This window comes from Mrakia frigida, assembly GCF_051309035.1.
Source record: "Mrakia frigida strain ATCC 22029 unplaced genomic scaffold BDY24scaffold_22, whole genome shotgun sequence".
Classification (NCBI taxonomy): Eukaryota; Fungi; Basidiomycota; class Tremellomycetes; order Cystofilobasidiales; family Mrakiaceae; genus Mrakia; species Mrakia frigida.
In genome coordinates, this window is record NW_027481259.1 from 370,978 (window position 1) to 390,585 (window position 19,608).

Sequence of the window (19,608 nt, forward strand, 5' to 3'; positions counted from 1 at the left end):
CCGAAAAAGAGCGCTGCCATTGGCTAGCCTTTAAGGTAGGGCAGGGAGGTCGGGTAGTAGAGTCGTAAAGAGGTCATGATAGAGTGTAGAAGAGAAGAAATATGAATGTACTATGAGTCGGGGAGGTGCAGCAAAAGAGCAAACAAGAAAAGGGGAGGATCTGCTCCCCGTCGTCAAGGTGAGCACGACGCGTTCCCTGCTCGACCTCTCCTGCGCAGCCTCTACTTCGCGAGCTGGGAAGCAAGCCAATCGAACCCCTCCGTGAGTCCCTGTCCTGTCATCGCTGAGGTTGGTACGATCTGCCAGTTCCCTGATTCAGAAACGATGAAGAAAAGTCAGCGTCAAGACTCGAGACGAGGGGAAAACGAGCGTTCGCTCCCCTCCCTTCTGTAAGGCGAGCGAAAAGCGAACTGCAATGTCTTCACCTACGAAGTATTAGAACTATGATTAAGAAGGACTCACGATCCTTAAGATTCGTCAAACCTGGGAAAGAAAGGCCGAAGGGAGAACGAAGTCGAGACAAAGGGTAGACGCGTCAACCGAAACCGTCCGAAGGCCCAAAAGAGGTCTAAAAGTGGGTACTCACCCAGGGTTTCGGAGATTGAAGCAGATGTAAGGCAGTTGGGTACGTCCTCTACAGTTATGAGAAGAAAGAGTGCGTCAGTGATGGGAGAAGCATGTGAGGAAGAGAGTACGATGAGGCGAACGCTTGTTGGCGAGAACGCTACGCGACGAGAAGGAGAACGAGGTGTGAGCGCTTGCAAGGAAAAAAAGTAGAGACGAGAAGGCAGACCTACAGGAGTAAAGCGTCTGCGAGACCCTGAACAGATCGAACAAAGGAAAAGGGAAGAAGGTCAGCCCCGTCGTTCCACGAACTCGCACGACCCAGCACTCCCCTCCTTCCTCTTTGGGACCCCTTCTCTCCACCAACTCGATCCCAAACCAAACTTGTTCAAACCTGCACTAACCTCAGCAGCCATCAACTTGCCCAACTCCTCCCTTACGAGACCCAACCGGGCTCGATCTGACGAGTCAATAACGACGACGACCGCTTTCGTCTTTGTATAGAACTGGCTCCAGGATTGACGAAGGGCGGTTTGACCTCCAATGTCCCAGAGGTTGAAGGTGAGGTCTGGAAGAGGTGAAGAAAGAGGAAGAAAGGGACGGTGAGCTCGAGCTCGAAGCTCGGGGACAAGGGGGCTGACTCTTGTATGTATACGTCTCGTGATTAGATCCGACTGTAGCACAAAGACGAAGACGAGGGTCAACTTAGTAAATAAGGGTGCAGAGAGCGAGTGTGGACGTACTAGTTGGAGCTGTAGCGACGACTTCTCCCATCTAGAAGATGGAGAGCAGCGAGAGGGTCGAGGTGAGGTTTTCTCTCCTCTCATTTCCTCGTCTCTTGCTGGTAGGACTCACGGTGACTTTGTAGAGGATGGTAGTCTTCCCAGCTGCATCGAGTCTGGGTAGCAGAAAGATCCAGATCGGGCGAGGGAATGAGCTCTCGACGGAGGGAGGAGCGTGAGGGAAACGAGGAGGCGAGATGGAGAGAAGCTCGACTCACCCTAATATGAGAACTTTAATCTCCTAAAGAGAGATTCATAGGAGAGCCGCGTTCTGTTAGTCGCTGAGATTCCTGGGAGCTCCTTCAAAGGAGCGACGGGAGGGAGGAGACGAAAGGGAAGACGGTCGAGCTCACCTCTCCCTTCCAGAGGTTGGACCACAGTTTGCTGAACGAGACTGAACGAGAAACGATGAAGTTAGCTCGAATCTTCACCGCTCGAATGTGAGATCTACTGACCTCCCATGTTGATTTCGTTTATTGAAAAGGAGCAGATGGTTGTTTGAGGTCAGAGAAAGGGAAGGGGAAGGGAGGAGGAAGCGAGCTTCGTTGAAACTGTGCCTCTGAATCTCGAAGACCTTCGAGCTCTCTCTCTCCTCCTTCTCCCCCAACTCTCACCCTCCCTCTCTTCTTTTCTCACCATCACCATGTCGGACCTCATCATGACCATGGACTCGGACGACGAGGACGTTCAGGTTCAGCAACCCGCCGTCGCTTCCTCGTCGAAACCGGCGAAGAAGCAAAAGTCGAAGGCAGCTCCTCCTCCTCCTGAGGCTGAGAAGGACGACCTCGACCCAGAGTTCTCCTTTGACGTAGGAGGATTCGCCAATGGAGGAGAGACCGACTGGGGTAAGGATCTCGTAGAGGATATTCAGGAGGGCAAAGATGTAAGTGTTTCAAACAGCGAGCCATAACGAAGGGAGGGAAGAAACTTGAGCTCGAACCAAATCCAAATCTGACCCTCGTCCCTTCTGCTTTCCCTTCGTTCTTCTTACAGGGAGGATTCTCCGTCGACGACATCATTGCTCGTAGACGATCTGTTCTCGTCAAGAACAAGGTCCTCAAGCCCAACAAGGGAGCCGAGAAGAGGAAGAGAGGTCCTGACGACGACGACGAGTCTTCCGAGGACGAGGATTCGGAAGCTTCGGACGCTGGAGCTTCAGGGAACGAGGAGGCTTGGGGTGGGATTGAGGGTGTAGAGGAGGATGAGGAGGATGAGAGCAGTGAGGAGGAAGGTGAGCAACCCTTTCGATTTTTTGGTGTTGACGAAGGAGAAGGAGCGAGCTCCTGAAACTTCGTTGAAGTTGCGAGCTGACTTTCTTTCTCTCCTTCTCATCCCCTCCCGCAGATGGCTTCGGAATGGGAGTTACCGTAGAGGACGATGCCGAAGGAGGAGAGGACCCCATGTCCTCAGCAGACGAAGGAGCCGACCCCCTCTCCGACGACGACGACGACGAGGATGCAGCCGCCTCGGACGACGACGACAACGTTTCCGTCGCTTCCTCCTCCTCCTCCGTCCACGAAACCCAAGCTCAACTGGATCGAAAGGCCGCCTTCTTCTCGTCAGAAGCTTCCCTCCTCCCTCCTCCTTCAGCCTCAGCTCCTCCTGCTTCCTTCGCCTCCATGAACCTCTCCCGACCCATCCTTCGAAACATCACCGCTCTCAACTTCACCACTCCCACTCCCATTCAAGCTCGAACCATCCCTCTCGCTCTCCTCGGACGAGATATCCTCGGATCGGCCGTGACGGGATCGGGAAAGACTGCCGCGTTCATGATCCCCGTGTTGGAGAGGATGTTGTATCGAGAGAAGGGCAAGGGAGGGAAAGGGTCGGCGTCGAGAGTGTTGGTCCTCTGTCCTACGCGAGAGTTGGCGGTTCAGTGTGAGGCGGTTGGAAAAGCTTTGGCTGCTGGCATGGATGTCAGGTTCGCCTTGCTTGTTGGTGAGTACCCGTTTTGGCTTGTCTTCCCTTCTCTTCGAGAACGAATTCTGACCTCCCTTCGACGCGTCCCTTTCTTTCTCTTCCCTTCCTCCTCAGGTGGTCTCTCCCTCTCCGCCCAATCCACCCTCCTCCGAACCCTCCCCGACATCCTCATCGCCACTCCCGGTCGACTCATCGATCACATCCGAAACTCTCCCTCCTTCACCCTCGACGCTCTCGACATCCTCATCGTCGACGAGGCCGATCGAATGCTCGAAGCCGGATTCTCAGACGAACTCAACGAGATCATCTCCTCGTGTCCTCGATCTCGTCAAACTATGCTCTTCTCCGCCACCATGACCGACTCCGTCGACGAGCTCGTTCGACTCAGTCTCAACAAGCCCGTTCGACTGTTCGTGGATTCGACGAGGAAGACGGCCAAGAACCTGGTTCAGGAGTTTGTCAGGGTTAGGGAGAAGGGACAGGATGGTCAGGAGGAGGCGAACGGAGGTGGAACGAGAGCAGCGATCTTGCTGGCGTTGTGCAAGAGGACGGTGAAGGACAAGTGCATCGTCTTCTTCAGGAGTAAGGCGTTGGCTCATCAGATGAGGGTGATGTTTGGATTGTGCGGGTTGAAGGCTGGGGAGTTGCATGGAAACTTGACTCAGGAGCAGGTGAGTCTCTCTTTCATTTTCGGACGAGTCGAGGGAAAGGGGACGCGACTGACTCCCCTTTCTCCCTCGTCTCCTGTCTTTCCTCCCTCCTCCAGCGTCTGCAAGCTCTCCAAGACTTCAAGGACGGAAAGGTTCAGTACCTCCTCGCTACCGATCTCGCTTCTCGTGGTTTGGATATCAAGGGAGTCGAGACCGTCATCAACTACGATATGCCAGGTCAACTCGCCGCCTACGTTCATCGAGTCGGTCGAACTGCTCGAGCTGGAAGGAAGGGACGGTGAGTCTCTACTTCTCGTCTTTGCCTCCTCTTCTTTCGTATCCTTACTCACGCTCGTTTTCTTTGCTCTCGTTCTCCCTCAGATCCATCACCCTCGTCGGAGAAGCCGATCGAAAGATGCTCAAAGCTGCCGTCAAGAGTTCGCCTCAAGACAACGTCCGTCATCGAGTCGTTCCTCCCGAGGCCGTAGCCAAGATGGCTGAGGATCTCGCTAACCTCAAGCAGGAGGTCCAGGAGGTTTTGAGGGAGGAGAAGGAGGAGAAGGCTGTTCGTTCACTTGCTCTTCGTCGTCGTCCTCTTCTTCGTTTCGTCGAGCTGACTCTCTTGCTTTCGCTTTGATCTTCGCAGCTTCGAACCGCCGATATGGAGATCAGGAAGGGAGAGAACTTGATCGAGCATCGAGACGAGATCATGTCGAGACCTGCTAGGACTTGGTTCCAGACCGAGAAGGAGAAGAAGGCTTCTCAGGGTGAGTCTTTTCTTCGCGTCTGACGTCGAGCTTCCCTTGCTGACTCTCTTGTTTGTATCTTCCCTTTTGATTCTCACAGATGCGAGTAAGGGAGCCTACGTCTCTGGATTCGAGGCTGCCGCTGCCGCTCTCAAGGGCAAGGGTAAATCGGAACTCGAGGAGAAGAAGGTTGGTTCTGCTCTCGTTTCGTCTCGTCTTCTCCCTCTTCCAGTCGCCTCTTCCGACTCGAAACTGATTCACTCTCCCTTCCGCTCTTCGTCTTATTCCCTCTTTCAGCCCAAACGAGACAAGTACGACGGACTCTCTCGACGACTCAAGCGACGAAAGATGGCCGCCGAGGAGGACGCGGAAGTTGGAGACACCAAATCCATCTCTGCTTCCATTCGATCCGCCAAGAAGTCGTCTCGACCTACCAAGATCACCGAAGCCGAGGCCAAACCTGCTGGAAAAGCGAGTAGGAAGGGCAAGCCTGCTGGAGGAGACAAGCCGAAGAAGATCAAGATCGGGAAGGGAGCGTTCGATACGGAGGTGAGTACTGCGTTTCTTCTCGTTGTTCGACGCGTCTTCGAGGTGGAAAAGGAGAGAAGAGAGAGGGACAAGATGGCTGACCTTCTGCGTTGTTGTTATCGTTTGCTCAGTTCGGAAAGAAGGGAGAGGCTGCGAGGGGAGAGGGAGCTCGAGCTGGAAGGAAGGATGGCGTCGGGATGGGTGGGAAGGGGAAGTCGAAGACCGCTCCTAAGGGTGGAGCCAAGGGTGGGAAGCCCAAGGGAAAGGGAGGCAAGAGATAAACTAGATTTGGTCTCGTTCTCTTCTCTTCTAGTCTTCCCGTCGTGGTTCGTTGGTTCTTCTCGTTGTTGCCTCTCTCCTCTTCCTTCTTCTACCTTGCATCTCTTTGTCTTTGTGCTTCCCTCGTTTATTAGGTTTTCCCTTTGCATTATCTCTACATCTCTTTCTGATCGATCTTTCTTGCTGCATCGTCCTGAGGTCGTTTGGGGCGGGAGAGGAGACGCGAGCAGCTCAGCTAGAGTCTTAGCGAGACCATGTTTCGCTTCCTGTAAAAGCTACTTCGTGCAGGCGTTCCTTTGGGACTTTTACGGGAACTGTCGAAGGTCCGAGGCTCTTGCAGCAAAACTCGAGGAACAGTACCCCTTGACGACGGACTCTCCCCTTCGGATTCGAGTCAGCCTCGCTCGACCTCCTCCCTTCCTCCTTCGTTCTGCAACGTTCACCACCCTCTCCGCTCAGTTCCTTCCCCCAACTCCCCTCTTTCCCCAGGATGACTACACCCACTACCGCTCCGGAAACTGTTCAACTCGCCGTTCTCGCTGCTCTTGATGCCTCGCCAGCAGGCGTTCTCGAGGACTCTCGGACTTTGGTCGTTGAAGGTCGAAAGATGGACGGTGCTCCCGAGCAGATCCTCGTGAAGGCTGCTGTCGACTCTTTGTCTCGTAGAGAGGTTAGTACAGTGTCCTCCTACGTTCATGCTTTGAAACTGGTCGACCTTTCGGAGTGGGGGGAGTCGGACGACGAGAACGAAGGAAGGAGGAGAAGAAGAACAAAGCTCACTCTTTTCTCGTTTGGTTTCCCCAGATGGTCTCGTACACCCAAAAGGATACCATGGTCAACTTCCTCACTCCCGAGGGAACCGCTACTCTTCAGAATGGATCCCAGGAGGCTCAGTTCTGGAAGGCTTTGAACTTGGTCGGAGAGGGAGAGGGAAAGACGCTGAAGCAGGTTCAGGTGAGCTTCTCCTTCCTTCCTTTCTTCCTTTCTTTCTTCGCTTTCAGCCCGTCCCGAAAAAGCTCAAGCTCACTTTCTTGTTCTCATCTGCTCGGGTACTATCAGGACGTTATCGGAGAGGCCGCTGCCAAGGCTGGTCAGCCTACGGCAATGAAGAAGAAGTGGTTGACGAGGGAAGGAGCGACTTTCTTCAAGGCTGTAAGTCGAGCTCTTTTCCTTCCTTCCCTGGGTCAAGACGTCGAAGTTGATGGCTTATGTGGATTATCCTTGCTTTCGACAGGTCGCTACAATCGAGGACACCGCTCAGGCTGATGTCAAGGAGGTTGAGGCGACTGGAACTCTCAAGGGAGGAGACAAGCTGCTCTACGACCTCAGGAAGCGAAAGCTCATCTCTCAGAAGTCAGTCTCACCTCTCTCCCTCGACGTAGTAGACCTCCGCTGACCCTCGGTTGTCGATACATCAGGAAATTCATCCACTTCACCGTCTCCAAGGGTCCCAACTTCGCTACCACTATCACCAAGCTCGAAACCGACCTCACGTCCGAGATGATCACCAGGTTTGGCGCCTCTACCAGATAATCCACCGCTCTGAATGACAGTAGAGCTGACCCATTTCGATATCCTATCTTCCAGTGGAGCTTGGAAGAAGGCTTCCTTCAAGAAGTACAACTTCGCCGCTGCTGGAGTTCCCACCGACGGAGGATCCCTTCACCCCTTGCTGAAGGTTCGAGAGGAGTTCCGAAACATTTTCTTCGAGATGGGGTGAGTCGGCTTCTTTTCCCTCGTGTTTGAATGTCGAAGCCGTTGTGCAGCGCGCTGACCTCTCGTTCCTCTTCGACGCGTTCCAGGTTCACCGAGATGCCCACCAACAAGTTCGTCGAGTCTGCGTTCTGGAACTTCGACGCCATGTTTGTTCCCCAGCAGCACCCTGCTCGAGAAATGCAGGATACCTTCTACATCAAAGGTTCGTTCTTCTCGTCTTCGATCGGTTTGTCGAGCGGGTCGAGACGAGACGAGACTGACCTTCCCTCCTTCGAATCGTCTCCTTCAGATCCCTCAACCGCCGGAGCTCCTCCTCAAGACTACTACGACCGAGTTTCCACCATCCACGAGTCCGGAGGACATGGATCGATAGGATACCGAGCTCCCTTCTCCCTCCCCGAATCTCAACGTCTCCTCCTCCGAACCCACACCACCGCCGTCTCGACTCAGATGCTCTACAACCTCGCGAACCAGCCCGGAGGATTCAAGCCCGCCAAGATGTTCAGTATCGATCGAGTCTTCAGGAACGAGGCTACCGATGCTACCCATCTCGCCGAGTTCCACCAGGTCGAGGGAGTCGTTGCGGATGTCGGAATCACGCTCGCTGATTTGATCGGTCAGTGTTCCTGCTTTCCTTCTTCCTCGTCACTTCGCTGACCTCGAGTTGTGCTCTTCTCTTCACAGGATTCATGAAGGAGTTCTTCGCCAAGATGGGTATCGAGAACCTGAGGTTCAAACCTGCTTACAACGTGAGTCGATTCCCTCTCGAGCATCGACGCGTCTTTCTTTCTTCGCTGACCGACTCTTCTCGTCCTGTCCCTCTCCCAGCCTTACACCGAGGCTCGCCCTCTCTTCCATTCTTTCTTTCCATCCCTCTCGTCATGCTGACGACCTCTTCTCGTCCTTCTTCCTCCTTCAGCCCTCGCTCGAGATCTTCCAGTACCACGCCGAGCTCGACAAGACCATCGAGATCGGGAACTCTGGGATGTTCCGTCCGGAGATGCTTGAGCCCATGGGTATCCCTTCGAACGTTCGAGTCCTCGGTTGGGGTCTGTCGCTGGAGAGGCCTACCATGGTGAAGTGAGTCTTTCCCGTCCATCTTCCGTTTCGTCTTCAGTTTCCTTCCTTCTCGTCCCGAGTTTCCCCTCGCTGACCTCGGTTCTTCCGTTGCTCGTTCGGCTGATCAGGTACAAGATCAAGGATATCCGAACGCTCGTCGGACACAAGGTGGATATCGAGGGTGTCAGGAAGGCTGCTGGAGTCAGGCTCGATAAGCCCGTGATGTAGAGGAGGAGGAGATCTAGATTCGCTTCGAGGGATTGAGTAGAACGACGATCATGGGGTTCTTAGCTTTATTCCGAAGGGTTTCGAGAAGGACAGAATGATCGCAAAGAGTGAGAGTGAAAGGAGAGGAAGAGGAGTCAAGTTGGACTGATGCTCGACGCGTTTTCAGGCCACCTTCGCTTTCAGATGTCTCAAAAAGCTGTCCCTCGTTGTATGAAGATATCTTTCTATCTGGTTCTCGATCACATCAAGTTCCGAGCTCTAATTCTTCTCTGAGAAGAAGAGATCCGCTTGTCAACTCGACTCGACGCGTGCGCCCTCTCCTCCCTCTCCCCACGACCTTCTTCTTCCCCTCAGTTTCCAACTCATACCGGCTGCACCTCTTGGGAACTTTCTAGCGATTTATACCTACGAGATCTTAAGAAGGGAAGCAAACGAGACGAAAGTAACGATGAACGAGCGGAGGAAAGCCAAACTCTCGACACCCGCGTCGCACTATCGAACCCTCTTCCCCGCCCCCACCTGATCTCCCTCCGCCGTGCTAATCGACCTAGGATGCTTCTTTGCTAAGAGATGGAACTGAGCGGAGGACGAAGCGTAGTGGGAAGGCGTCCTTATCCCCTGAGCGTGAGGAAGAGGGACGGAGGGTCGGCCGAACGAAAGTGAGGAGGATGGAGAGTCGGAATTGAGGAGCTCGATCCCCGACGGTTTGTAGGACGGGAGTAAAAAGTTGAACCGTTTGGGGGTCGGTTCGACGATGAAGATGGGGGAGGGTGCGGTCGCGTTCTGATCCGAGCGCGTCGTCGTCGTCGTCGTCTTCCCCACCTCCTCCTCCTTTTCTCCTTCTACCTCAGCTCTCTCAACCCTCCCCACTCCCAGCTTCATCTCTTCTATCCCAGCATCCAACCTGATCTCCGTCTCAACCATCGTCTCAACCAAATAGATCGTTTCCTTTGCACGTTTCACGAACTGGATTTGAGCGGCTCTCAGTTGATCCCTCGAAGCTCGAGAGTCTTGGAGTTCGGCTTCGAGGGCTTGGTTCCGGAGCCAGAGTTCGGCGTTCTCTAGGATGAGATTGGCAGTTTGGGGGAAGGGAGAAGGTGAGGGCGAGAGGGTGGTTGGGGAGGGAGACGGAGACGGGTGGTCGAGAAGGAGGGAGGTGATGGGGAGGGCGATGGAGTGAGACTTGCGGTGCGTGGGTGGAGGGTGGGAGGCGGAAGGGGAGAGGGCAAGGGAGGGAGATGGGTTGGGAGAGGAGGAGGAGAGAGACGCGTCGTTGATGGACTCGGGGAGGGCTCGTTTGTGGAGAGGGAGACTGAGCCATGGATGCAGAGTTGGAAAGAAGATTAAATCATCACAGTTTACGGGATAAGTTCAGTGAGAGAGAGCAATGAGAAAAGCTGAACTCACCGAACCGTCGTCCTCGACTTGTCGAACACGTCTCCGCTTCCCTTCGATTGAACTCCAACGATCTTCCGTTCCCACACCATCGGCGAGCCCACCTCGTTCTCTGCTCGAAGTACGAATCTCCCCATCCCCAGAGCGAATGCGCAAGTGTGCTGGATATGAAGGGAGCAGACGAGGGCCGATTCAGAGGAGTACTCTTTGCACAAGGAGCAGTGAAAGTGGCCGCCGAAAGGGGATCTGTTGATGATCAGGGCTGAAAAGGAAAACAAACAGAAAGAGAGTTAACTCAACATCCCCTCCCAGAATTTTGAACGAAAGAACGGGAAAGGAGAGAAAAGAAGAGCTCACGTTTTCCCTCCGCGTCGCACGTCACAAACTGCTGGATGTGCTTGAGAGCTTTGTGCTCTAAGAGGAGGTTTCGACGATGGTAGGCGGCTGAATTAGCGGACGGATCGCAATCGGTGCAGATGAACGAGGGAGTAGGAAAAGTTGCTGTTGGAGGAGGAGTTGGGAGAGAGTGGCACGTCGTCGAGGGAGGCGAAGACGAAGACGGGGCGAGGCGAGGGAGGTGAAGTCGAAGAGACGAAGATGGAGGGATGGGAGAGGACATGGTGGTTGAGGGTTGAAACAAGACTCCAAAAAGATCAAAAGACAAAGAGCTGGAGGTCAGTCAACTTCCAAAAGCGCGTCGTCTCCCCTCCCTTCGCTTGCCCACTCAGCTCCCCGGTTGGGTCCTCCTACGGGGATTAGGGTTTTAATTGCGATTTGTTATCGAGGAACGAGCGAGGAAGAGATGGAGAAGCCGAGGAACAGGGTGGGGAGACGCGGAGGGGAGGGTGGTCGGAACGACCGAGATGGGTTGGACGTCGTCGGAGAGTAGCGAGAGAAAGACGCGTCGAGGTGAACGGCAGTAGCTGACCATTTCTTCGTAGGTGCCGTGCGACAAGGCTATGTGAGATTGTCGCTGCAGGAGAAGAGGAGCTGAGGGGGAGACGACGAACAAAGAACGAGACTGGCGGTCGTAGATCCTCGTACGCCAGTTTCGAGCTGGGTTCGAAGTCAAAAGAGACGCAGGTACACGCCTGTGGAGATCGCAATCCAGTCTACGTCCAGCCAGTTTGCGATTCCAGCGATATAGAGTCCTCGAGGGCTGTTTGGTCGGAGGAGAAGGGAGGGCGGAGGTGAGCGAGTGAGCTCGACTTTGGTTCAGCTTTTGAGCGATCAAAACCAAGAAAAGACGACGTGGAGACTGTAGGCTCTTTGTGAAGTCGGTAGAGGTTTCTTGCTTTCGAAGAAAAAAAGTGAGTGAAAGTCAGGGGAAAAGAAAAGGCTGGCGGCAGATGGCCTCCTCTTTTCGCTCGACCTTCCTCGTTCTCCCCATCCCCATCTTGCTCCCTTCCTCCCTCCTCCCTCAAAAACACCCCCGCTCGCACCCTCTCGACCATGACTTCGATACCTCCTACGGATCCTCCTACGATCTCTAAATCTGCCCTCAAAAAAGCCAAGAAGCTCGCTGCTGCCGTCCTTCCAGCGTCGTTGACGGGCGAGGCTCCCTCCACTCCTCCTCCTGCTCCTCCTTCGACTTTCAGTCTCACCGCTACCGCTCCCGTCTTCACGCCCGCTTCCGCTTCCAAGCCTGTCGCCGCTGCTGCTCCTGAGCGAGAGTACCCTGTCGGAGGTGCTGGATCTGGTGTCGTCGGAAAGAGGATCAAGGTCTTGCAGAAGAAGGTCGTGAGTACGAGATCTGGGAAGGGGAAGGAGGAGAAGGGACGAGGTTCAAAGAGCAAACCCTGACCTTTCCCTCCTTCTCTCGCACTCGTGATTCTTACAGCAACGAGTCATCGCCTACAAAGAGATCCCTGTTAGTGCTCTTATTTCTTAATCGGTCCTCTTAGCTTCCTTCGAGGACGAGATCTAAACCGCTCAAGCTGACGCCCTTCTCCCGTCCCTTCCTCGCTCTTCCCTTCCCTTCTCTCTTCCTCACAGGCTGAGACCCTCAACCCTGATCAGGTCACCGCTCTCAACAACCTCGATAAGGTCAAGGCTGCTCTCGCTGAACTTGAGGAGCTCAAGAAGTCCATCGAGGTACGTCCCGTTTCCCTTCCCATCTCGTTCCATTCGTCAGAAGGCGACCGACCTTTCGTTTTTCAGATTGAATGCTGATTCTCTCTTCCCTCCTTCGTCCTTCCCTTTCTTTGGGTTTGGTTCGGACAGACCGCTGAGCTCGAGCAGGCTTCTTCCATTCGGTCCCAGAAGACCGCTGACGAGAAGAAGGTCCAGGAGAAGATCGATGCTGCCGTTCAGGCTCACAAGGTGAGTCGACGGTCCTTCCTTTCCCTCCCTCCGACCTCCTTCATTATCTGTTCTCCTTGTTTCTCAATCTTCGAGACCTTCACGAGATAGATCGTTGACCTCCTATCATCGCTTTCATCTTGCTAGCAGACTTCTTCCACCTCCTCGGTCCCCACCATCCTCTCCTTCATCCACCTTCACTCCCTCGTCTTCCGTTCCCAAGGCTTGATCCCCGACACCGAAACTCCTGAGGTCGTCAAGAACCTCTCTTCCCAGGAGGCCGCTGCTGTTGGCAAGACCTGGCACGCTCTCGTCGTTGAGAAGCAGGTCGGAGTCGCTGAGAAGTTGGTTGATGGAAACGACGAGGAGGTTTTGGAGGGCGTTTCTTGTGAGTTTGAGCTCGTCTCGTTTCGCCTTCTTCTTCTCTTCGTCGGGACTTAAAGACCCAGGAAGGAGAGTACAGGGAAGGATGTTGGGCGATGAAGCTGACTTTCTGCCGTTCTCGTTTCCCTCACAGACGCCAAGCTCGTCGCCGTCCTCAAGGCTCTCGCCGCCGCTCCCTCTCCCACTCCTCTCACCAACGGCCACGCTTCCACTCCCTCGTCGACCTTCTCTCCCTTCTCTCCTCCTATCACCTCCATCTCTATTCCTGCCGCCACCACCACCACCGAGGAGCCTACCCTTTCCGCTCCCAAATCCTCCCTCCAGTTCGGATCCCCCGTCGCCTCCGATCTCCCTCCTCCTGCCGCCACTCCTACCGCTTCTGGAACCGTCTCCCCAGCTCCTTGGGCTTCCCACTCTACCACCGCCGAGAAGCCTGAACTCGCTTTCGGAACTACTGCCGGAGAGGAGCCCAAGAAGGACGACGTCGAGGAGAAGAAGGAGACCGTCGAGGTCCCTGTCGTTGCCGAGGCCGTTGGAGTGAAGGGTTTGGAAGGTGAGGGCGAGGGATTGGCCGAGGAGGCTGATCTGTTCGCTGAGGAGCAGGACGAGCCTGAGAAGGAGGAGGAAGAAGAGGAGGAGGAGACTCTCAAGGACACTGAGCAGACCGAGGAGGAGAAGGCTGAGGCGAAGGACGAAGTCAAGGTTGGAAGCTTGGGTGGAGCTGCTATCGCCGTAAGTTTACCTTCTGTCTCTCGTTCTCGAGTTTATCCTCTGTCTGGTTGCGTAGCCGACCTCGAGCTGACCTTCTTCCCCTCCTCGAATCGCTCAGATCCCTTCGCGTTCAGCTCCCATCGACTGGGCGGACGACTCTGGATCCTTTGGTTCCCTCCCTCCCATCCCTTCCTTCGGAGGAACCACCCAGATGATGGCGACCTCTCCTCTCCCCCCCAAACCCTCCACACCCAAGAAGACCATGCACTGGGGAGCTCCTCGACCTCAACCTGCTCACCAGCAGTCTCCCACCTCCTTCCCTCACAACTCCTCCCTCAACCAGCCCAACAACTCGTACTCGCACGCTCCCAACAGCCATCGACCTCCTCCCCAGAGGCGAGAGGGTGGGTTCCACCCTCCTCCGGGAAAGACCACCGCCGCTGCCGCTCCTGCTGCTGTGGAGGAGGACGACGGATTCGAGAAGGTTCAGAAGAAGGGATCCAAGTCGTCGAGCGCGGGAGGAGATAACAAGTTTGGTGGAGGAGGATGGAGGAGTGCTGGTGGGGAGGAGGGTGGATCGAGAGGTGGAAGGGGAGGGCGAGGAGGAAGGGGAGGATGGAGAGGTGGAGAGCGAGGACGGGGTGGACGAGGTGGACGAGGAGATTCTGGTGAGTCGAACCTCCTCTCGTTAACTCGCGGGGAGGACGATGGAGAGCATCGAGACTTTGAACTCGAAGCTCGGAATTCGCCTCGAGTCGAACGAGCTCGAACGAGTTGGACTGACCGACGCGTCTCTCTCTCGTTTCCTTTCCTTTCCTTTCCTTCGCAGGACCTCGACCTCCCACCGCTGCCGCTGCCGCTCAGCCTTGAGCGCCCTCATCTGGTCAGCTAGCTCAAAAGGGTAGGTTCATACGCTTATCTTCCCTTTCTCAGACGCTTTCTGACCGCCCCTCTCTCCTTCGATCTCGCCAGACGTTCCTTCGTCCGTCCCTCTTTCTTGCCTCTCTCTCTCTTTCAGGAATTCGCTTCGTTCGTTTCATTTTCTCGGCTCTTTTTTTTTTACTGGGGTTCATCGATCAAATCACCTTTTCTAGTTTATCTCGCTTTCAAATCATCATCTCTACGAAACTTTCTTTTCTTCGATAAATCTTTACTCTTCGCTCATCAGAGCTCTCTCCTCCCTCGAGAGAACTGTCTCGAGGCTTCGGTTTCGAAGAGGTCCAGACTTTCACCCGGTTCTACCTGTGCTGAGCAGAAGGTTCGACCTGCCAGTGGGATGACGAACGAAGTGGTAGAGATCGAGCTTGAGAGTCGACGACCGAAGAGCCGGAGGCGAACGTTCCGCGCTCGAAGAATCTTGAAGAGCTGTCGAGAAACTGTTGTTGCATCCGGCACTCTACCTAGAGCTCGACCGAGGGCCCTGTATATCTCAAGAACAGAGAAGAAGAGGATCAGCAAGACTGGCGACGAAGGATGAAAAGGGAAGAGGGAGGAACGGTCGAGCTCACCTCCCTCTTTCTTCCTCCGCAAAAAATAACCTGCTGTCGGCCAGCCAAGCGGAAAGCTGTCGGAATCAAGACTAGAAAGAGAGGCAATGACCTCGTAGAGATCGGCTCGAGGGTCTCGTCGGCACTGGGAGGGGAAGGGAAGAGAGGAGGAGGGCGACGCGCCTTTCGCTCCCTTATCTGCATTTCTTTCCCCCGGCGCCTTTCGTCTTGAACACGAGTCGCACGAGAACATCTCTTTGATTGATTCAGAACGAAATCCGGAACAGCAGATAAGGGAGGGGCAAAGAGCCAAAGGACGAGGGGAAAAACAGAAAGCAAGGGAAAGAACGAGAGCGGGAGGGACAGCGAGGGGAAAACGAGTCCTACTAGGAGGGGAGACGTGGAAGAGTGATAAATCGAGGACGATAGAAGTGTAAAGAAAAAGTGTAGTGTAGACGAAGCGAAGCGGATCCGTGAAAAAGAGAAAGGATGAAGTGGGAAAGGGAGGGAGGTGCGCAAATGAAGGAAAACTGTGAGTGAGATGGGAGAAGGAGATAGGTTGTGTGCGATAGGGGTAACTATAGTGATAGGGGTGACGTTGGAGAGCGAGAGGATGTGTGATATGTAAGAGGGAAAGAGGACGTTACAGCCAAGGGAGGGGATAAGGAAACGAGCGGGTAAGGAAGTAAACGAGGGAGTCGGAAGCAAAGGGGAAGGGGAGACTATAGAGGTGCTTTGGTAACGGCGGCGTGTTTCTCGTTGGCGGCCTAGACGAAAGGGAAGAAAAGGGAAGGGAGTCAGCGAAGGGAAACGATCGCAATGCGCTCGACGCGTCTGACAGCTCGACGAAGAAAAGGATCGATCGACTCACCTGGGAAACAGTCATGTACGCCTTCTCGTGATGATCCTCGTCCTCTCGCTTTTGAGCTTCAGCGATGGCTGCTGGAGGGAGAGCAGCGTCCGAGTCCGAGGGATCCCAGTCGTGTACCGATCGCATCAGGCTCATGAACTGAAGGAAGAGCACGTGGAAGAACGATCAGTACGAGAAGAAGGAAGTGCAGTTTTAGAGGGAGATGGACGTACTCGTTCGGTTTTACAAAACTGTGAGGAAAAAGAAGAAGCGAAGGACGATGATCAGCTTCGACTCTCTCAAACCGAGAAGAGCAAGCAGAGAAGAAAGGAGCTCACCTTCGGCACCGAATCCGTCGCCATCAACCTGAAGATATAGGCCTGAATCCTCTCGTACATCCTGAGCATCGTCTGAAGCTGAGAAGCGTGCATCGACTGACCGACCGTCGCCGCGTCGAGTTGACCAGAGTTGTCGGCGGCTGTCGTCCCTGATCGAGCTGCTGCGTTCGTCGCTGAGGCTGCGTCCGGAAGATTCTTGGTAACGTAGGCGACGAGCTCTCCTCGGAGGTTGTGGTCGATGTTGAGTTCGGAAGGGGAGTGGGGAGCGAGGAAGGAGTTGTAGCTGGAGGGGAAGAAGGAGAGGTAGGGATTAGAAGTGGTCAGTTCGACGAGAGAAAGATGCGAATGGAGAACCTGTGAGAGTAGAGGAGATCTGACTCACATAACGAAGGCCATACCGATCAAATCCTGATGATGCTTCTCCATCGTCGTCGTCCCCGCACTCCTCGAACTCCCAGGTCCAGCAGCGGCACTCGAACTCGTCGAGAACCTCCTCTTGAAATCCTGCACGTCCAGCCAGTAGTTCAGGTTCTCCTCGCAGAAGTTGCTCCTCAAGAACTCCCTAAACAGACTTCTCAGCGCCGGCTCGTCCAGGATCTGCGTCAACTTGGTCGTATGGCTCTCCTTGAGGGCGTTGAACCCGCTGGCCTTCAAATCGTGCTCGAGGAACTCGGTTCGAACCTTGTCCGAGATGTCGAGTCGTTCGAGGAGTTTGGCGTCCATCCCTGCTGATCCTCCACCGGCGACTCGAAGACCTTGGTACCGCTCGTCGTGAGGCTGCTCTTTCGAGTTCCGTTCGTCCGAGGGAGGAGGAGGAGTTCCACGACCTCCGAGTTGACCCCATCGAGCTGAACGGGCTCCGTGTTCGGTGACTCGATAGATAGCTTTGTCGGTACAGCGGAACTCGGCTTCGGCCTGGACGAAGGGAGGAGGAGGGAGAGCAGGGAAACGACGCGTGAGAACAAGGAGTCAGCGATCGACCTTCTTCGCTTTGAAGAGCTCGTTTTTCGAGCAGAGTTTCGAAGCAGAGCAGAAAAAAGACTCGGAAAAAGAAGACTCACCTTCAAACCAACCTCCTCCTTCCCCTTCACCGTCAGAATCATCCCCGTCTCCTTGTTGATCCGTCCCTTCTCCTGCACCAGCTCCACGAACCCATGCCTCACAAACTGAGCCGCATTCTCCACAGCCTCCTCCCTCTGAGCCATCGTCGTGAAATCCAACAGCCAATCCACCATCGACATCGCTCCCATCGTCCACTCGACCGTCTGACTCTTCCCCTTCATGGTCAAAGTCTGCGTCCGAACTGCTATCCCCTGAGTCTGATCCACCTGATCTGACGATTGCGATGGACCGAGAAGAGGTTTCGAGGTGGGAGTAGAAGACGAGGGATCGGAGGACTGGATGAGGTTGGGAGAGCGACCTGCGAAACGACGCCAGAGCATCTCGACGACGGGACGGGAGGTGTAGAGTTCGTCGTCTGTTGTCCGACGTTCGAGGTGGAGGAGTTTCATGCAGATGGGTTGGGAGGCGAAGACTTTGAGGAGTTGAGCCTGGGAGATTCCGTTTTTGGCGACAAAGCGTTCGAGGCTTGAGAGCGAGCGAGAGAGAGAGAGAGACGAGAAGGAAGAGGAAGGTCAGCGTCGCTCCCAAACCGAACAGGTCAAACAACCAAAGAGAAAGTTCGAGAGACGGATTCGAGGGAGCGAGAGAATAGTAGAGATGGAAAACTTACATGTGAAGACCCTTCGGCGTACACACGTACACTCCACGATCCTTGAACAGCATGCTCGACGGATCAGCCGCGTTCTCGATCAACCTCGCGTCGATGAAGTGCTGGCACATGTCCTTCGCCATATCCCTCGACATGGTGAACGTCGTCGTCGTCGTAGTGGTGATGATCCTAGCTGGGTCTTTGGGATCTGCCGATCGATTCGACTGGGAGAACTTGAGGGAGGAGAGGTTGAGACATGCTTCGTCGCTGGGATCGTAGAATAAACGAGAGGAAGAAAAGGAGGAAGGGAAGCCGAGATGGAGATGCGTGTCAGCACTTCTGTCCGTGAGAGCGTGCGAACGAGGAGATAGGGGCGTTCGGGATAGGAGAGCGGAACGGAAACGAGGGAGAGAAAAAGGGGAGTGAGGGAGGAAGGGGACAGGAGAGATGAAGGACGAACGTCGTAAAGGAGTTAGGGTAGGATTTGAAGAATTGCCGATGGGTTTCCAGTTGAAGCGAGACGATGAGTGTAGAGAACATGTCGTGGATGTCCTGTAGAGACGAAGCATCAAAAGCGAGTCAGCGGCCAAGAAGAAGGGAGAAGGAGGGAGGCCAGGGAGCTCTGGCCGCGGTTGAGCTTTCCGACTCCTTCCTTCGACAAAGCTGACGAGAGCTCTCGTCCGTATAGCCTAGCTCCTAAGAGCTCGTCCTCAGCGCATACATCTCGCTCTGAGCTTTGCCCTGAGCTCTCCTTCGATTGAGCGATATAGAAGCAGGATAGAAAGAGAGAGAGGGAACGAGAGGGACTCACTCTGACGAAAGGCCTCCCCCTCTTCGAGTTCTTCATCATATGGTTCGTAGCCTGGCTCATCCCGTCTTCTAATGTAGAGTCTCTGTTCTTCTTGTTGTTGTTGCTGGTGGCTTCAGGATCGAGCTTGTCCTGGTTGGAAGTAGGATCGAACGAGACTCCCTTCCGAGGCTTGGGTCGATTGGGAGAGAGAGAGGTCGAGGAGGAGGTCGACGGAGGAGAAGGAGAGGCGAGGATTTGTTGGGGAGTAGAGGATTGAATTGGTAAGGATATGAAAGGGTGATTGGGATGATTTGCTGAAGGAGAGGTCGGCACGTTGAAGATTGAAGAGGAAACGCGGTGGATGAGCTTCGAGTTCATGAGAGAGAGAGGAGAACAAAGGAGAGAATGGACGTACAGGGTTGAAACGGAAGGCGGTCGGAGGTTTCCAATTCAACTAGTCCAAGACAGGCTCAGGGAAGGAATTCAAAAGAGTCGTGTGCGAGAGAGAGCACCGAATGAAGGCGAGGAGGGGGAGGAGGAGGACAAGGCGGAGCGAGAGGGTGAGTCCAGAATACGATGGGGTAAAGACGAGGAACGAGCGAGCCGAGGGAGGGTTGGAAAGCGAGCAAGAGAATGGAAAGCGTTCTCAAAGTAGAACTGGCAAGGAAGAAAGAGAAAGGGAAGAAAAGATGGGAGGGAGAGAGGGTGAAGGTTGGGAGGACAAACGACACTCGAGAGAACGAGCGATCTCTCGATTCCTTTCCTTTCGATCTATTTCTCCTCTCGTCACTTTCAAATTTCCGCGATGAGATGAGGGCTGGACAACCACGACCGCGGCATCTTCAACAGCCGAGAGAAACCCGGAGTCAAAAAGGGGGCTCGAGGGAGCAAAAAATGATCAGGGAAAGGAGGGGAGGGACGAGGACATGAAGGGGAAGCCCGTCTCCTTCTTTTTCCCCACCTCCTCTTTCTGCTGGAACCCCCTTGGGAAAAGACCACATGGCAAAGAGGAGTCTCGCCCCTAAGAAACACGAAAGGGGCGAAAGAATCGAAGCAAAACCATGTGGCTAGCAAAATGAAGGAGCCAACACGCGAGGGCTGAAAATAAAGAGGAGACACGTTTTCTCGTCCAAGGTTGCTTCCCTCCAACGATGAGATGGAGCATAGGA

The 19,608-nt window shown here is 54.5% G+C and overlaps 7 protein-coding genes across 7 annotated transcripts; 4 read left to right on the top strand and 3 right to left on the bottom strand.

The window, feature by feature from the left end:
* Positions 1–57: 57 nt before the first annotated feature.
* Positions 58–1,849, bottom strand: BDY24DRAFT_394410 (putative ADP-ribosylation factor). The gene is made up of 12 exons (XM_076641173.1): positions 1,802–1,849; positions 1,700–1,740; positions 1,565–1,587; positions 1,420–1,462; positions 1,308–1,338; positions 1,206–1,238; positions 969–1,132; positions 798–820; positions 708–724; positions 587–634; positions 463–483; positions 58–310 (listed from the first exon to the last, which is right to left on the bottom strand). The coding sequence occupies exons 1-12, from the start codon at positions 1,806–1,808 to the stop codon at positions 222–224; spliced, it is 540 nt and encodes a 179-aa protein (XP_076495202.1). The 5' UTR covers positions 1,809–1,849; the 3' UTR covers positions 58–221.
* A 101-nt stretch (positions 1,850–1,950) lies between these two features.
* Positions 1,951–5,660, top strand: DRS1 (putative ATP-dependent RNA helicase). The gene is made up of 10 exons (XM_076641174.1): positions 1,951–2,229; positions 2,340–2,577; positions 2,691–3,284; positions 3,381–3,937; positions 4,033–4,214; positions 4,298–4,481; positions 4,563–4,683; positions 4,763–4,851; positions 4,960–5,211; positions 5,322–5,660. The coding sequence occupies exons 1-10, from the start codon at positions 1,990–1,992 to the stop codon at positions 5,469–5,471; spliced, it is 2,607 nt and encodes an 868-aa protein (XP_076495203.1). The 5' UTR covers positions 1,951–1,989; the 3' UTR covers positions 5,472–5,660.
* Positions 5,661–5,885: 225 nt separating this feature from the next.
* Positions 5,886–8,599, top strand: FRS2 (phenylalanine--tRNA ligase subunit alpha). The gene is made up of 12 exons (XM_076641175.1): positions 5,886–6,139; positions 6,274–6,423; positions 6,529–6,621; positions 6,704–6,822; positions 6,888–6,980; positions 7,057–7,185; positions 7,272–7,387; positions 7,475–7,801; positions 7,870–7,934; positions 8,014–8,025; positions 8,105–8,265; positions 8,373–8,599. The coding sequence occupies exons 1-12, from the start codon at positions 5,960–5,962 to the stop codon at positions 8,470–8,472; spliced, it is 1,545 nt and encodes a 514-aa protein (XP_076495204.1). The 5' UTR covers positions 5,886–5,959; the 3' UTR covers positions 8,473–8,599.
* A 1,276-nt stretch (positions 8,600–9,875) lies between these two features.
* On the bottom strand, positions 9,876–10,486 carry BDY24DRAFT_371101 (uncharacterized protein; the record flags this gene model as incomplete). Its single annotated transcript, XM_076638140.1, has 2 exons — positions 9,876–10,129; positions 10,225–10,486. 2 exons carry the CDS (start codon positions 10,484–10,486, stop codon positions 9,876–9,878), a joined length of 516 nt encoding a protein of 171 aa, XP_076495205.1.
* Positions 10,487–11,225: 739 nt separating this feature from the next.
* Positions 11,226–13,500, top strand: BDY24DRAFT_118313 (uncharacterized protein). The gene is made up of 6 exons (XM_076635915.1): positions 11,226–11,607; positions 11,708–11,737; positions 11,863–11,961; positions 12,091–12,189; positions 12,686–13,284; positions 13,382–13,500. Exons 1-5 carry the CDS (start codon positions 11,320–11,322, stop codon positions 13,091–13,093), a joined length of 924 nt encoding a protein of 307 aa, XP_076495206.1. The 5' UTR covers positions 11,226–11,319; the 3' UTR covers positions 13,094–13,284; positions 13,382–13,500.
* Positions 13,300–14,213, top strand: BDY24DRAFT_118339 (uncharacterized protein). The gene has a single exon (XM_076635916.1). It carries the CDS (start codon positions 13,475–13,477, stop codon positions 14,153–14,155), a length of 681 nt encoding a protein of 226 aa, XP_076495207.1. The 5' UTR covers positions 13,300–13,474; the 3' UTR covers positions 14,156–14,213.
* Positions 14,214–14,989: 776 nt separating this feature from the next.
* Positions 14,990–19,165, bottom strand: BDY24DRAFT_394422 (regulator of G protein signaling domain-containing protein). The gene is made up of 9 exons (XM_076641176.1): positions 18,461–19,165; positions 18,110–18,201; positions 17,671–17,916; positions 17,000–17,525; positions 16,321–16,853; positions 15,939–16,221; positions 15,834–15,851; positions 15,622–15,759; positions 14,990–15,517 (listed from the first exon to the last, which is right to left on the bottom strand). The coding sequence occupies exons 1-9, from the start codon at positions 18,815–18,817 to the stop codon at positions 15,473–15,475; spliced, it is 2,238 nt and encodes a 745-aa protein (XP_076495208.1). The 5' UTR covers positions 18,818–19,165; the 3' UTR covers positions 14,990–15,472.
* Positions 19,166–19,608: the final 443 nt, after the last annotated feature.